The sequence below is a fragment of the Ammospiza caudacuta genome, chromosome 1, assembly GCF_027887145.1.
Source record: "Ammospiza caudacuta isolate bAmmCau1 chromosome 1, bAmmCau1.pri, whole genome shotgun sequence".
NCBI classification, from domain to species: domain Eukaryota; kingdom Metazoa; phylum Chordata; class Aves; order Passeriformes; family Passerellidae; genus Ammospiza; species Ammospiza caudacuta.
The window spans coordinates 72758315-72774689 of NC_080593.1; the positions used below are offsets into that span (position 1 = coordinate 72758315).

General features: G+C 38.7%; 1 protein-coding gene across 3 annotated transcripts in view; it reads left to right on the forward strand.

Annotated features, from left to right (window-relative positions):
• Positions 1 to 16375, forward strand: part of PIGN (phosphatidylinositol glycan anchor biosynthesis class N) — an 89300-nt gene that overhangs the window by 62791 nt on the left and 10134 nt on the right. For 2 of the 3 annotated variants that reach the window (XM_058804125.1, XM_058804131.1), the window contains 8 exons: positions 285 to 393; positions 3911 to 4013; positions 6331 to 6433; positions 8554 to 8640; positions 11314 to 11369; positions 11849 to 11924; positions 13208 to 13281; positions 16113 to 16155. In XM_058804125.1, coding sequence (XP_058660108.1) covers positions 285 to 393; positions 3911 to 4013; positions 6331 to 6433; positions 8554 to 8640; positions 11314 to 11369; positions 11849 to 11924; positions 13208 to 13281; positions 16113 to 16155 — 651 coding nt within the window. Of the gene's footprint in view, positions 1 to 284; positions 394 to 3910; positions 4014 to 6330; positions 6434 to 8553; positions 8783 to 9288; positions 9374 to 11313; positions 11370 to 11848; positions 11925 to 13207; positions 13282 to 16112; positions 16156 to 16375 lie in introns of those variants that run through there. The other variant, XR_009274683.1, reaches the window with a different exon arrangement.

Consider the following 16375-nt stretch of genomic DNA (forward strand, 5'->3'; position numbering starts at 1 on the left):
GCATATCAAATCAGTGGTCCAGGTCACTTGTGGATACTATTCTAAAATAGCACAAATAAATAACAAGAATGCTAATAAAAAGTAATCTAGATGGAAGTTTTAAAAAGCCAGTAATTGTAGGTTATATAAAGTTATACATTTCAACACTGTCTTTGACTTCCTGTTCTTATGGTGATTCAAATGAGGTGTTGATGCAACTCTAAAGCATACCTACATATTTAGGATGGAATGGCAGAGATCCGTACATTAATTTTGTGTTTCTTTGCCTGATTTCTTCTTTCTAGATGTTCAGTGTTGCACTTTCGACATATGTTGTGGGCAGTACCCATAACAGCCTTAAGATCAAACAGGGATTACCTGTAATGAATCAAATTATTAGCTGGATGACACTAGGTAAGAAAATCTTCCCTCTCAAACTTCTATGCTGGCAGTTTGTGGAGTCTGGGACTGGGTGGGGGATGATGTCACTTTTTCATGAACGACTTCTTTTCCTTTATCTGATTGCTGGTAGTTCTTCTGTATGTTTCCTTTCCTAAGTGAGTTATTTTGAGATATGTGTTAGTCTTCTAAAATATTATTCCTTTGTAAGTTTGTGATAAAATGCAAATACCTTTGATTTACAAATAGCTTTATATTTTGAGTGTTCTGAGTATTTTGAAGACCTCTTTTAGGGATATAATGGTATAAATTCCTTTTTGTTTCACTTGGTGATGGATATGGGTGATCTGAGATGTTCTGCCATCAATCCAGTTGAACACAGGGAAATGACCAAAGGTTGTTGCTGTAATTCAATGTAAACTTGAAGCTGCAGCAGATGGCAGTGACTCATGTGGAAGTAATTTTGAGAGCTGCTTTGCAAAATACCTGTGAAATAATGATGATAGTGTATTTTTGATATCTGATAGTATCTAATTATTAAAGAAAAGAACAATTTGTAAGTCTATGAATTTTTCACCACTCAAAAATCTTAGTGTTATTAAACAGCAAATGGAATTGTTACTGGACTTCTGGAATACAGTGAAGCAATACCTTCCATATTTCAGTTATAAAGTAATTTCTGTAGGGCTCCATTAGAAAATGTTGAGCATTGTTTATCCCTGAGTGATCTGAAATGTGGGATTTGTTTTAGAGTTAAACATATCCCATATAAGGTTGGATAGCAGCTTTTTGCTACAACTCAAGATTAGGAAATTAAACACAGCTCAATGAAAGAACTGTGGCCCATGCTACCTACTTGCTCATTGTCTTGTACATTCCTGTACTGGTGGCATTGTTTTAACTTAAGCAGATCATGTCAGTTTTAGCAATCCTGCTTCTGTTTGAGCAAATAGATTCAAGATTAAGTTCAGTGATTGTGATCAGTGTGTGTGAGCAGTGCTTTCTTAGTAATGCATTTTTCTTAGGAGCTTTTTCCTTTCCATCATGCTCTCCTAACTCTTTGTAGCTTGCTAAAACTAAATGGGGATCTCTGTGTGGATGAATTTCTCACAGTTGTAAAGTCAATGAAATCGATGAAGTCCTGCTTGGCTTACTGGAGCAGGAGTTGAGTGTAAAGGTTATATTTCTCTCCTGTGTAAGGATGAAAGAGAAACATTTTTCATCTAAGAGATGATTCAGGCAGTCAAAGAGGTTTAGAGTTATGAGGAAAAAGTATATTAGAAATTCTCTTTGTTGTGGGTGATGATAAAAATAAAGCTAAGGGTGAAGTAAACTGTAGGTACTCAAAATATCTACTTGCTGCCACCATAGTATTGAATATTTTAGCAAAGTCTTTCAGACTGGAAGTAATCATTCTAAGTGAATATGATATACAAGATAGGAGCTTTGTGTACTTGCTGAAATTGCTTTCCATAATTCAACACAGAAATAAGCAGGTAAAACACTAAGGAGTCCAACATGCCCTCAATAGTCCTGTTGGAGAGAAATGACTTGTCATTACTATACCCACAACTAGCACCTGCCTTGTTGCCAGGGTGTACCACAAATGGGATACCATAAGAATTAAAGTACCAAACTCTACTGTAGTTTTTCCAAGGTTGGTGGGATTACAGGTGGTCCAACTCCTCTTTGTCCTTTTGCGTAGTTGTGGAGGAATGGCACTGTTACTGAACTCTTTTTGCATCTCTGTGTGTTTATACAACTAGAAACACACAGTTAACAGTATTTGTTCATAAGAATACTGTTTTATTATTGTGTCAGAATAATAGTCATACTTCAGAAGTTTTCTAGGGAATTTTCCCCCTTCTCAGCTGTTTATCTTGATTAATATGAAGCCTAACTCTTAAAATTTTAACTTTGACCTACTTTTTTTTTTTTTTTTTTGAGAAAGAGTGGTGTTTGAGGAACCAGGCAAATGAATTAGTGATGGCTGGGTTCCTGCAGGCCTGTGTCCAAGTGGCTTTAGCTGTAATACTGTATGGTTCATACAGTGTACTTAACTGCAACCATAGAGGCAAAACCAGGGGGTGTAACATTAATTCAGGTGCTTCCCATGTTCTTCATAATCTTCTTAATATTAGCAGACATTTCTAAATGAATGTATATTATGTCTTAAAATTTTCATTTGTGGGAATTTAGCATAGCAACTTGCTAAATTTTGAGGAGATTGGTGTCACAACTGTGTGCAGGGGTCATATACAGAGGTTTGTGTAGGTCAGGCAGAAACCTACAGGTCTTTTGATGATTAATATCTGATATATTGCATCAGAGATGGAAGAGGAAGTCTAATAATCACCTACTAGCCACTCATCTGTTCTCATCTATGATAGCAGTCAGAGTGCTACACATCTGATATGTTCAGTATCATTCAGAGGCCAGTTGTCATGCTGAATTTTATTTCAAACTGTTCTGACTTTCAGTGAGGTCCCTGGAGTTCCTCCTTGAATTGGGCCTTTTTGGAGCCCCTTGAAATCACTTATTCTGTAATTGTAGCAGTGGCCAAGGCTGAAAGCTGGGAAATAAAACATACTGATCCACAGGAGTTAGAAACCTCCTCACTTCTTTGATTGATATGTTCTCTATAGGTACTAATGGATACAATGATGATAATCACAAGGGAGTACTTTCCATATCTTTTGTGTTCCTTGGAGTGATTATTAATTTTGACTTACAGTTGATGCAAGCTTTGAATGATTCAGTAATGTCAAGTTCCTATACTGCAATGAAGGATCACATTAATATTATTTGCCAGCATACTTTTTATAAACATGCAGTTTTAATATTAAAAAAAAAACAGGTTTAAAGATTACATCACAGCAGTGCTTGTCCTTCTCCCTTTCCCTTCTTCAAGCACTGGCCATCTTTCCTGGTTTTTCTGCCTCTTTACTTACTTTTCCAGAAGCCCAGTTCCTAATCTAATTATAAAAGAGAGAAGGCCAGGTCAAATGGGGCTCTGAGCAATCTGGTCCTAGTGGAAGGTGTCCCTGCCCATGGCAGGGGGTTTGGAACTAGGTGATATTTAAGGTTCCTTCCAACCCATGCCTTCCTAGGGCTTTAATCCAGTGGAGCAGTGGCTTTGTCTCTGCAGTTTTTGAGCTGCCAGAGGTCCTCGGGGCCTTGGTAATTGGTTATCAGAGTAGTATTAAATAGTCAAGTTTGATTGGATTCGAGGGTAGTGCTTCTGCGTCATCTTAAAAACTTGTTAACATCAGTTCATGAGAAGTTATAAAGGCTGTGATGTGGAAAGACAGGGAATTAAAATGATACAGAACTGAAATTACTTTTGATGAATGTGAAACTTTCCAAACATTGTGTTATCTTTAGCAAAAGTAACTTTTGAAAATAGAGGGTCATATATGATCTGTATTGAATTTCTGTACACAATATGTCAAGATTTGAGGAAAGTTGTCTTGTTACTGAGGATGAAACATTTTGCACATTGTGACTGATGGATCTCTTCTTATTATTGCAGTTTTTTCCCCAGTGTTGCTGCTGCTGAGCCCCACGTTTCTCTTTGAGAGACTGTTCAGCATATTGCTCTCCCTGATGTCCACCTACCTGCTCCTCAGCACAGGGTACTTCATTCTTACTCTATTTCAGTTGGTTTTACTCATGAAAATCCAGGACTATATGTGAAACTGCTTAATCTCATGCACATTTCTGTTAAAGGTGTAACATGTGCTTCCAGCATTTATCTCCTTGTTTAGTTTGCTAAATAAAAATTCAGGGGAACTTTCATATTCTTCCTTGTATTATAAACACAGTTTGTTGACATTCCTTTCAACTAGACAAGGCAGTGGCTGGAAGGGTGCGTGTTCAAACAAAATTGCACCAAAATAAGAAAGTCTGGTTTAGTTTATGCCTTTTGTTGTTTTGATGTGTGCTTTTCTGCTCACAAACAAAAGGGAATAGCATCTCTCCCAGCTGCTCAGCACTACTGTCTAGTTATGGCTTAAATGATGTGTGCCAGGAAACAGGTAGTCCTAAAATGAGGGAAAATTGCATTCTGAGAGATTTTTGTGGAAGTAATTTTTTTTTCAAAGGCATGTTGTTTCCCATAAAGACTAGACCTTGCTTTTTTTGGATAAAAGTCAATTCCTCTGCTGTTTTAAATGAAGAAAACACTGTGTCAGCCAGCCCTTTCTTTTTTCTCAGACTTGGTAGCTCTTAAGAGCATAATTAATGGGGAGTATAGGAACTGTTTTTTCCGCCTCCCCTCCCACTTATCCTCTGGATTTAATTACACTGGAAAATTAAGTGGAATAAAGGCATTTATTCCAGCAGACATTTTGCAACAGCTGCCTCCTGTGGATACTCTCATTTTAGTTGAAGCATCTCCTATTTTTTTTTCTCCAGTCTTCTGCCTCCCCTTCCTCCCACTTCCCCATTAAGATTTTGATCCTAATGTTACTCCTGACTGCGCATACATTCTTACACTCAACCTTCTTAGCCTGTGCTGGCTACTGTATAAAGCAGGAATGTTGTTCTCTCTGCGGCTGGCAATCTCCCTCTTTGTATTTTGGCCCTGCACCAGGCCACGTAAATGCTGACAGCTCTCTGCTGCCTTCCTACAATGTCCAAATAGATGAAAAAATTTTGGAGCGGTTCTTAAAAGAGAAAACAAAACCCAAGGCACTGGTGCCAAAAGTGTCCAGTGTTTCTCTCCTCAGTCCACTCTTCTATCATGTACTGATAACCCAGCACATTGCCTGGGAAATTGCAGCACCTCTCTAGGGGGGTTAAGTGGAAACACTGAAGCCAGCCCAAGAGCATGGCTGCATGCAACCACTTGTCACCAACTCCGTCGAAGGCATTTCATCTGAAGGCAAGTGTACGCCATTATAAGGGCTGTAGTGTTTGTATTGCTGACAGCATAACTGTTTCATCTTCATGTTTAGCTGCTTGTGGTTCTGATAATTAAAGTGGAAATGTCTATTCAAATCTTTTTGTTCCAGTTTGAAGTTGCTTTGTAGCCCAACAGTAACAATACCAAGATTGACTGCAGTGATTTCCTTGTTTTTTCAACAGATATTTGTCTAAGAAGGAAAAAATAAAAAGGGAAACATTTACAGTCTTGTCAGTATCAGTATTACAGTTTTATCCTGAAAGAAAAAAACCTGGGAGGTACCATGAAGTGCAACTGGAGAAACTAAATGTTATCCAATTTCAGTTTACACTCTTATGTTTTCTGGGGGTATTAATCTCTCACATAAATACATTCATAGTTTGGAATTTGAGTGCTGTAGGAGCCAGAAGTACCCAGAGATTGGGGGTGGAGCTAGAACAGCTTAGTGGCCATGGTGTGTGACTTGATGCTGCTGTTGTGAGGGATTGGAATACAGTGAAGAAAAGAGCATTTCACTGAAGTGAAATGTAGTGCTCCGTTTATTGTACAGATGTGTTTTTCCTTAGAACAAAACTGAGATCACCATAATGAGTTTGTGTGATAGGTCCTAAAGAGACACAGTCTCTAGCTGCTGTTGAAGTTGAACTGTAACCCCTCCATTCCAAGTGGCTCTCACTGAGAAATTTTCCCTTTTGCACAAAAGTAATGTCAAACACGTTTTTTCCTGTTTCTTTTAACTTTATTCCAGTTTTGTTATAATTAAAAAAGGCATTCATCCAACATTGTGGCAGCCATTGAACAAAAAAAAAATGCAAAACATGACAAAGCTGAAGCAAACTGTTTCTTCTAATTTTGCCATTTAACTACTTTATGGCTTTAAAATTCAACCCACTGTGGGTATTTGGAAATGGGGAAAGAAGGGAGAGAATGCCACTAGGTTTTGGTATATTCTTTGTGTGAAGAAAAAAGCAAAGAAACATGTCAGCATTTGATGTTAATTAGTTGTCAGCAACTGCACTTACTATGATTATTACATTACTTTTCAGATATGAAGCTCTTTTTCCACTGGCACTGTTTGGTTTGATGTTTGTGTGGATAAATATGGAACAAGAAGCACTGCAGCACTATGGTCTTTCACTCAAACCAAAGGTAACAGCTCTTGACAGATATATCAATGTAATTAACAGCTTTAGCTGGGCTTTTTTTCAGGATGTAATAAATATTCTGAGTGGTTTTCAGAAAGCAACACTTCATGTTTCTTTTCAGTTTGAAAGTCAGTATTAGCTGTATCATGAACTAGGAATATGACTTTTTAACTAAGATTTGTAATTCATGTTATGGAAGATATTGCACATCAGAGCCATTTCTAGAAATGCAGGAAGACAGTCTGACTTAGTAAGACACAGTGGTATGGTCTGTAGGCCACAGAGCTGTCTCTGTCAAGTGTAGCATAAGGTGCATGAAGTCTTCAGAGGAAGTACAATGTCACTGTACTTTTTTTGGTCTGATCACAGACTCAGGAGTGAGAGGCTGAAATTATTTGATTTCTGAAAAGACCTTAGGAGATATTAGCAATCTTAATTTGACTTTGTCCAAGGATGGAAACTTATTTCTGTTTAGACTGACAAGTAACCAGAAACCAACTTGGAACTAGCTCCTTCTCAGATTTGCCTGGAGGAGAAAAGGGAGTTTGTAATCAATGTAAATTCTTCACCTTAAAATTTAGTATATTGTCAACAATTTGCAAAGGCCATGCTGTTCACACTGCAACTTAGCTCTTAGGTTAGGTGTGGGGTTGAACCAACTGGGGCTGTGCCACTGTTTTGGTCAGATCCCAAGTGCCAGTTACAGTGGTTTGGGTCCTTGGAGCCAGTTGGGTGGGTGTGCACCACAGCTCTCCCTGGCTTCTCCCAGATGAGCCCTCCTGGCTACATGTGCATGAGAGTGGCCAGAGTCACTTGAAGAGAGTGTTGGTACACATCTTTCCTTCCTTTTGCAGCTCATAATAATTAGGAAAAAGTTCTGGAGGTTGAAACCTGAGCCAAGACAGTCACCACCAAGACAGTCACCAGAGCGAACTTGACATTAGCTGTGATTTTGTGGTGTTCCTACAATGAAGACCGTTTTGAAATTTGACGGAGTAGGATTTACCAATTCAAGGCTAAAAAACAAAAACAAAACCAGGAATCATTTTCTATTTATGCTACCTTTACTTATGATAATTTGTGTGATTGTGTTTTGTAGCATCTTAAGCAACAGGGATGGAATCTGAATATCACAATTACAATTAGTGTGATGCCACAATTATGACTGAAGATGTTTAGCATCTGTGGGATGTATTTTTTCTTCCACTATAAAACCCACTCTAACTTTTGTATCTTGTTACAAGGCATCTATGATGCTTGCCTGTCTGCTGTTAGTCTGGTGTTATTGTAAAATAAAATTCTATTAAAGTTGTATTAAACAGTGGTGAACACTTTACTAATCAAATGCAAATGAAAAGAACATAGGTAGGCTGTAATTATGTTTTAAGTTGTCACTCACTGTTTGTCAACATTTACTTAAACCTTGTGGTTTCAAGTGAAAGGAACAATAATGCTTACCCCAGAAGATATCATCCCTAGAATGCCTGTTAATATATGCTGCAAAGTAAATCTTGTATTAGAGAATGCAGCTCAATTCTCTGATGAGAGATTATTTTAAATTAAAATGTTATCAGTCTTGAATGTCTATTACTTGATTTTTTTTTCCCAATGTAAAGGAGTTCACTGACCTCTTAAATTCCATGAAGATAATTCCTCTTCAAGTCAAGTGATATTGTGCTGAGGACTGAGTAAAGGAGATGGAGAGTATTTAACTATTTTCACTCACAAAATAAGTCAAATAAGGATACTTGCAGTCTTTTATTTCTGAGGATCTTTATCCATATGCTCATGTGAGCAGTGGAAGTGTATGTGTGTAGGAGGAATATTTCTGATGAAAAAAGATGGTTATAAGTCTAAGGCACAGAAGTTCATTTTTAGTGTAGATAACAGTGGAAGCTTCACTGTTCATTTGATCATCTCACTTGTACAGTCTTTCTGGCAGATTCATTAATTCATTAAAGTATAATGAAAACATGGGAAATGTTTGCAGTCCTTATTATAATACTCTAATAACAGGCAATAGGGAAGTAGGTTTCTTTCTCATTCATTTCAGTAAAAATACAGTGGCTCTGTCAAAGTCCATTAGTTCATATTTGGTGTTGATTCCTTCTGCTGTCTTTCCAGCTTGCTGTTTTCAACTTCACCTGTACAATGGATATAACTCAGTTCCGACAGCTCCACCTGGATGATGTCCGGAGGTCCTTCTTCTTTGTATCCTTTGGTTGGTTGCTGCACTCCAGGGCAAAAAAGGGGTTTGTTTCAAAAGGACCTGCAGTCAAAATTTGTAGCCTGGCACTCACTGAGAACAGGAGCTGGTAAAGATGATTTGACTCATATCACACAAAAGGCGATGGTATGTACATTATGCATTTTATCAAGTAGTTAAAAATGCAGATTTAGAATCTGGCTCTTTGCCCACTTATGGCCATTGCAGCTAGGTAAATTTTCTTCTGAGGAGTTCTGTTTTCAATTTGGTTTTGTTTGACTTCATTTTGGCTGGAGGGAATTTGCTCACCTTCACAAATCAGTTGAAATAGGTGATATTAAAGTTATTCTCATTTTTAGAGTGTGGCAGTGTGTTAGGAAGCAGATGTTAGGTAGCAGGCAGATGAAGCAAGAAGGAAAGTTCCTGCAGGCTCATAGTGAAATATGTTCCCAGAATCTGGCCTAGAATTATTTATATCTTAAGTGATTTCTACTGTTAGAAATTATATGGTATTAGGAGGGAAGAGCTGTTTGTTCACTAACATAGCAGTTAGTTTGTGTTCCTGTAACTGCTACTGCAGCTGATTATTTTTTGTAATATTGTACGTTGATGACATTGTCATTTTTCTCTTTCATTGTGGGACTGCAATTAAGTGAGAGCTATTTGGTAGCAAGGAATATGGATGCGCAAACGGGAGAGAAAGTGAGCCAGTCTAGAACACAGAGGGGTTTCATGCAGGTGAGTTACTGTATCTGGGGAGGAAGTTGTCTCAGTACTGGTTCCTACAAAAATAGCCTTTATAGTTGGTCAGATAACCAAATCTGAGAGGGTGGGTCACAGTCACAGAGCCCACACTTTTGGAATTTGAAACTATGTTGTTGGACATTAGGAACCTGCAGCAGAGAAAGTGTAATAGATACCACTTTAAGAAGGCAGATTAATGCTAAGAGAGAAGGCAAAATTATTTGCTAGGTGTTTGATGTTTGTCTTTGCTTTAGTCTACCTAAAAAGAGCTGAGACCTTGCCATTAATGCATCAATTTCATTTGCTATTTTAACAAAAAATATGCTAACTTCAGTAAAACTACTGCTGTCAGTTGCTAAATACTAGTAAAAATAAATCAACTAATCCAACTGTATTTTTTAAAGCTCCAGCATAGTACATCTTTAACACTGGAATGTAGCTATGCTGGTTTTGGCTAGAGTTAATTTTCTTCATGGTAGCTCGTGTGAGGCTATGTTTTGCATTTGTGATGACAGCAGTGTTGATAATTCAGTGCTTGCACAGAGTCCAGGCCTTTTCTGCTCTTCACACTGCCCCACAAGTGAGCACTTCTTTAAAACACTTAAATGTGTTTTGCTCAGCTCCTGAAAAAATAACTAATTTTCAGATCTCCTTTGTCTGCTCAAAACATGTCTTTTTTTTAAGTTTAGATGCTGTGTAATGTTTAGAAATAGTGGTGGTATTAGAGGAAGAACTTTTTCTGCTAGAGCAGTCATACTGCAGCTACAATCCTGTGAACTGTGTGCCTTAAGGTTGTCCCAAGGCTCCTGTATCAGGCCCAGTAGCTGCCATCTGCTGAGAAATCAATCTGATCTTTGAGGAAAAGATTCAGATTGCTCATGCTTAGCATTTTGATTAGACCTATGTGTTACTAGTTTTTTCTTGTTTGTTTTATTGCAGACCTGCTCTTATAAATCTCAACCGGCAGGCTGTTAGACTGCCGTGTTACTAAAGTTGAAATTGTGATACTCTTGGGAAGCCTGATTTCTTCAGTTATGCTGACCTAATCCTTCCAAAATATTGCATGCAGAATCCCAACTATTCTGCTGAACAGTTGGTAACAAATTGTTTATGGAGAGACTTAAATGATCCAGTGCAGAAGCTATAACAGGAGCAAAAGGACCAGAGGGAGCTCTGGCAACAGCAGCCCATCCTCACTGACTTATGACCCTCTGCCTCATGCAGAATAAGTTAAAAACTGTTCTTCACCTGAAGTCATGTGAGCTATAACGGGCTCCAGTGAGCTCAGGAGCAAGAAAAATACCTTTCATGGGCTCATGTAGTAGCAAGTGTTGTATCTAGATGAAAAAGGTAAGGTTTATCAAAAACCTTCTAGCTGTACAGAGACTGCTGGAGTCATCCTCCCTCAAGTGAGGAAGAAAATGAGTCCCATATTGCCATGGGTAGGCTCAGCATAATCTTTGGACAAAAAAAAAAAATCTCTAGTAAGGATAGCATAGGAACTTCTGGCCTTTTTTAAGAGCCATGATCAGTTCCTCAATAAAGCTATCTCTTTTGGTGTGCAGAACACATGCCTGTGCCATTACTTTCTGTAAAAGCACGTGTTTGAATGCATTGCTGGGTTTCTGGTCCAGGGGTATTCCTATCTTGCTAGGCAGAGACCCAAAAAGCCAGCTGCAGCTTTCTTACAAGGGCCTCAAGACAGGCTCTAAAACCTTACCCTAGGCAGTGTGTGTTTTAAAATTGGTATAGATGTGTGTGAAATCTAGGGTAGAGCTAGAAAATACTCTGGATTTCTTAATGTGCTGTAAAACCTGTAGCAGTGGATCAGCTTCTTGTAGTTTCATGATAGATTTTGAAAGTAAATTGGAATGAAGGAGGAGAAATGTGGGTTTTATTTTCTTATTTAGTGTATTTTCCTTAAATACATCTAGGTTTTCTTCATAGTGACAGCCTTTTTTGGCACTGGAAACATAGCTTCTATTAACAGGTAAATTTTATTCATTTATTTGAGACACAGAGTACAAAAAATTCTTCCTGCAGTTGACATACTAAATGTAAATTTAGTTAACAAAATCAGGGCAGCAGAATCAAAGTAGTAATCAGTGGAGAGATAACAATTTATTTTGTTTCTGCTCTCTGTAATATCTGCCCTAAGAGCCTGAGCTTGTTGGTTGTGAGGCTGTCTCAATTCCGTTAGATGTTATCAGGATGAGCAGGGAGAGCTTGGTTGCCCACCAACAGCATGGCACCTTGAAAAACACAATCAGAGAGAAATTGTAGGGAAAGACAGGTGAGGTTGGCAGTCCCTGCTGATTTAATATTTCATCAAGAGAAGATAAAATTGGAAGCCTTGTTTAAAAATGTATATACAACCCAGTGTGTTACAGGGTAATTAAAGACTGAGGGTTTTTTAAAATGGAAAACGCCATTTCAAAGATATCTAATGTCTTTTTCATGTTTCTCTAGTTTTGATCCTGCTTCTGTCTATTGTTTCTTGACTGTGTTCAGTCCCTTCATGATGGGAGGCTTGCTTTTACTGAAGGTTAGTAATCTTAGCTTGGTGAGATTTTCTCAGAAAACTGTGGAATAAATAACGTATCACATACATGGTTGTTACTTTGCAATTCACAAAAGAACATATGTATATATATTTGAGCTTCATTAGGCTTCTTAACTGTGTGTGAAGCTTTCAGTCTTTGTAGTGTTTCTAGAGAGATAATTTTGTTTCCCAAAAGAGAAGCTGAAGTGCGGGGAAGTGTAATTTAACAGCATTAGGTCAGTTTATTTTATTAAGATGGAAATTTCAACTGTTGAAAGTACTTTAATGATTTTTAAAGTTTTAAGCTTTTCCTGTAGTATAATTTCAGCAGAAATGTTGAGGATATATATATATATATATATAATTAGCTCTATCTATATTACATTAAATAGAGGTATTGAATGTTCTACTGATTAGGTTATCATTTTACACTGGCCATTATTTTCTGTCTTTAATAGTCTGTCAGAGATTGGATTGCACTTCTGGTTTGCAGGCAAGGTGTGGTAGCTCTTTTCTAGTATTTGAGTAAAGGATCTGCCAGAGGGGGTGAAGTGGGACACTGAATCTATTTGTTATTACCAAAATAAGCAGTATTTTTTACCACTGTTTTTCTGCTGCTTCTGTCCCAGAGGAAGCAGCCTGAAGTTACAGAAACACTGCATGTTGTCCTACAGGACACAGATCCATAGTGCAAACCTTCTGGATGCCAGTAGTCAGGTTTTATACACTGCTAACATAAGGATTGCAAATCAGCTTTGGAAAGAGCAAAAGGCAGCATTCCTGTTTTCTAGTTTTTGTTCTTAATTTACTGAACCATTTACATTTGCATGAGTTGGCTCTGGAGGGGCAGTGTGACCCTTGCCTTATTGAAAGCCTTCTGCATTCAGACTTTTTTTTGGTGATGAGATTGTCCTTTACACTTGAAACTCTGCAGCCTGTCATGTGAGATGCTGGATCTGAATAGTTCCGTCTTCTAGACTTGTTGAAGTATTTATCACTAGTGCTAAAATGGATAAATGAAGTGAGGATATGCTTTAATTATAGTTTTTTATATTACCTCGTGGCTTATTTCATGGCAGTCCAGCTATGACCAGGGAAGGGGGTTTTTATTAATTAACTGAAAACGTTTCCGGCAAAATTATTTTCTACCCTGTCTAGCCAATATTTTATTTTGTAACATGCCCATTCTGTGATGGTTTTAAAAACAGGAAAATATTTTCACAACCTGCCCAGGTTCTTTTTGTAAATATGACTATAAGCCAAAATGTGGCTTGTGTTTTGAACAGGTTGCAATCCCGTTTGTTCTGGTATCATGTGCTTTCGAAGCTGTTCAAGTCACAACACAGCTGTCTTCTAAGAGGTACATTGCATGCTGTATTTCTGCATTAGTAAGGGTTTCAGATCTATTTTGGAGGAATTCACAATTTTCAAGTCTCAATGCTAATAAAAAAAAAACCCTCTTAGATCTCATTGTTGCTTTTATTTCTTACTGGGCTTTGGGGTTTTGTTCAGTGATTTCTGCAAGTTCAGGGTTTTTTCCTTAGTGATAAATGAGTATAAATTTAAGTGTTGGCCTTGTCTGAAACAATCAGATATTAAATATTCTTTGTTGACAATACACAGAAAGACCCTTTTTCCTCCATAATGTTAACAATGAGCAGAATTTAAAGTCTGATTTTTACCTTATACTGCGTCTTTGCCTATCGGGTAGTATTTTTTAAGTAGCCCATTTATAATGTAACCAATTTATAACTTTGTAGCATTGACCTCACCAGCAATAGCATTAAAAAAAGGCACTGGATGTCCTTGCACTGCAGTTCAGTGCTTCCCAGATGTGTTCAGTATTACATATTATTTTGCAGTAGGAGCAAATGGCTGCCAGTCCTTTCCCTATCTCTAAGGACTTTTCAGAGTATGGGTGCCCTGCCTCAGGGAGTGCTGTATCCAGACTTGAAACGTGTTTTCCCATCTCAAGACTTTTATTTTGTCAGCCCTGCTCACCCCATTCAGCAGACCCAGTGCACATGACTGAATCCTCAACTCATTGTGTGATATTATGGATGGTGCTGAGATGGAGGAGATCCCTGTCAGCCATGTGGTTTTGTCACTGTGGAGTGTTGTGTGGGTCGACCAAAAGTCCTGCTTGTGTGTGGCAGGAGGGCTTCAGGAACTTTCTCCTGCGCATTGCTCAGCTGAGCCTGAGGAAGCTGCCCTCACTTGCTGTGATGCCCTCTGCTTTTCTATTTGCTTTCCTCCTGCCTGACCCTGCCTGTTGTCTCCTTGTACAACACCACTCACTACCAAAGAGAGGTGGGGCAGCCCAAAATCTGACTCCCTGTTGGAGTGGCAGCACGACACTCCCCACCCCTTTCACCTGCTCTGCTGTAGCTGTGTGCACATCCTGCCTGCGTAATCCTTGGACCCCCAAGGAAGGGCATTCATCCTCATCCCTAAGGCTTGTTCAAGGACAGGACTGCCCTGGGGACCTGGGGTTGCTCAGATGACCAGCTAGTGGTTTCCATTTCTAGGGCTCAAGCATCATAAAGGTCAGCATTTCCTAATTTGTGACTGCTTCCCTTGGCAGCACTGGTGATATTGCAAACTTTTATGGAATGTGCATCTGAGTGTGTGAGAGGGGAAATGATACTGCCTTCATAAACCAGGGGACACTGTATTTCTGTGCCACTTCATGAGGCTGTGGCTGTAACTCTGTCTGGTGTTTGTGCCAGTTTCATTTAGCTGGGCTGGGGTAACAAATGCAGTGATAGTGCCATAGCATCCGCCTGGGAACAAGGCAGAAACCGCAAGGCACACCCGGGATCCCCGGAGAGGTTGTGCTCTGATTGTCAGCGCATCCTGAAGTCTGTGCTGCACTCCTTACTGCTGTTGCTGCCCCTGCTAGATAAATTAAACCATCACTGGGAACAATCTTGTCTTTGCAGTGCATAAAGATGCCCTGAAATTAGTCTTGTCCTTCTGTTGAGAAAGGCTTCCCGTAGTTCAGAAGGGCAAAAAGTGGATTTTTGTGATTTGGACAAATTGCTCCTAAAGTCCCTGATTACAGATTAAAGACTTTTTTTTTTCAGTGGGGAATATTCTGTCCCACTATGTTCTTGGAGCTTGCCTGTAAAAAATATCCCTCTAGCTGAGTGCCTCCTAAGCACTATTATTGCAACATCCTGTCTATCTGAGCCATGGGTTAACAGAGAGAAGCCTTTCCCTGTGTCTGAGATAGAGTTGGTTTGCTGCATCCTGATTTACTAATGAAGCACAACTGATGTAGGCAATATCAGCAAGTTCCTCATTTGGAGGCATTGGGTATGGGTATCTCCCCAGTACATGCTCATGCAATGCTGCAGCAGGACATTTTCCAAAAAAACATTTGTAATTTTATGATGGTAGTACAGATAAATTAGCTTTATTCTAGTTAAAGACTTTTGTTAATGGGTCAGCTGTTTGCAACATTACTTCAGTGTCATTAACTTAGAAACCAGTTTTAACCAGATACAGCAATTGCTTTCATGTAATTTAGGATTTACATAGTTTCAGGAAAAGATGATTAGGTTAATGGGGGGGAAAAAATAGCTCTGCCTCCTCCCTCCTGGTTCCTTTTACTAGAGTAAGCCTAACTTTCAGAAGTTAATTGCTACCTGTGAAGAGTCCCATGGTTTGGGAGCAGACCACCAAAATGCTGGGTGTTCCCAGAGTAGGTGATGGGATCCAGAGATTTGGAAGGGGGCAAGCAGCTCCTTTAGCAGCCTGTGACCCAACAGTGGTTGTCAGCAGAGTGGGACTGAACAGTTCAGGTACCTGCCAAGCAGCTTTGCTCACTCTTGAGTCCATCATGAAGCTCCTAAATCAGCTTTATTTGGTCCAACCAGCACACAGCTCTCTGCATCAAGAATGGGCCAGATGCTCTTTGCAAGATTCTTTTGTTCTCCAAAAAATCACTCAGGTTTCTCCATTGCAAAATCGAAACCCTATGAATGTGAAATTATAAATGCCACATCTCCTAGTAGTGTATTTTAATTGTTCCTAGTAGATTGAAATGTACCTGATTGTTTGAAAGGCAAATGCAAGAAATCATATCTTTATTTACTTTCTTTCTGTGAGTTTTAATAAGCTCTTTTAATAGCTGTGTCCATAAAGAAAGGTTGATGGTCTGACTTTGTTGGGTTTTTTTCTTTGCAGCCTTTTCCTCATTGTTCTTGTGATTTCAGACATTATGGCTTTGGTAAGTTGTTGCACATTCTCTTCAAATAAGATCAAGAAGCAGCGAGTTCTCCTAATTCCATCAAGAGAGATCTGAATTTGTTTCAGACTTCAAAGTTTTTCTAACTAGGGCAGAGAATTGGATTGAAATCCTAGCATAACTTAGAGATAAAACTCTTCCAATCACTGCTTTTCAAATTTCATGTAATTAATGCTTCTGAAGAAGTAATGTTCTCATAATA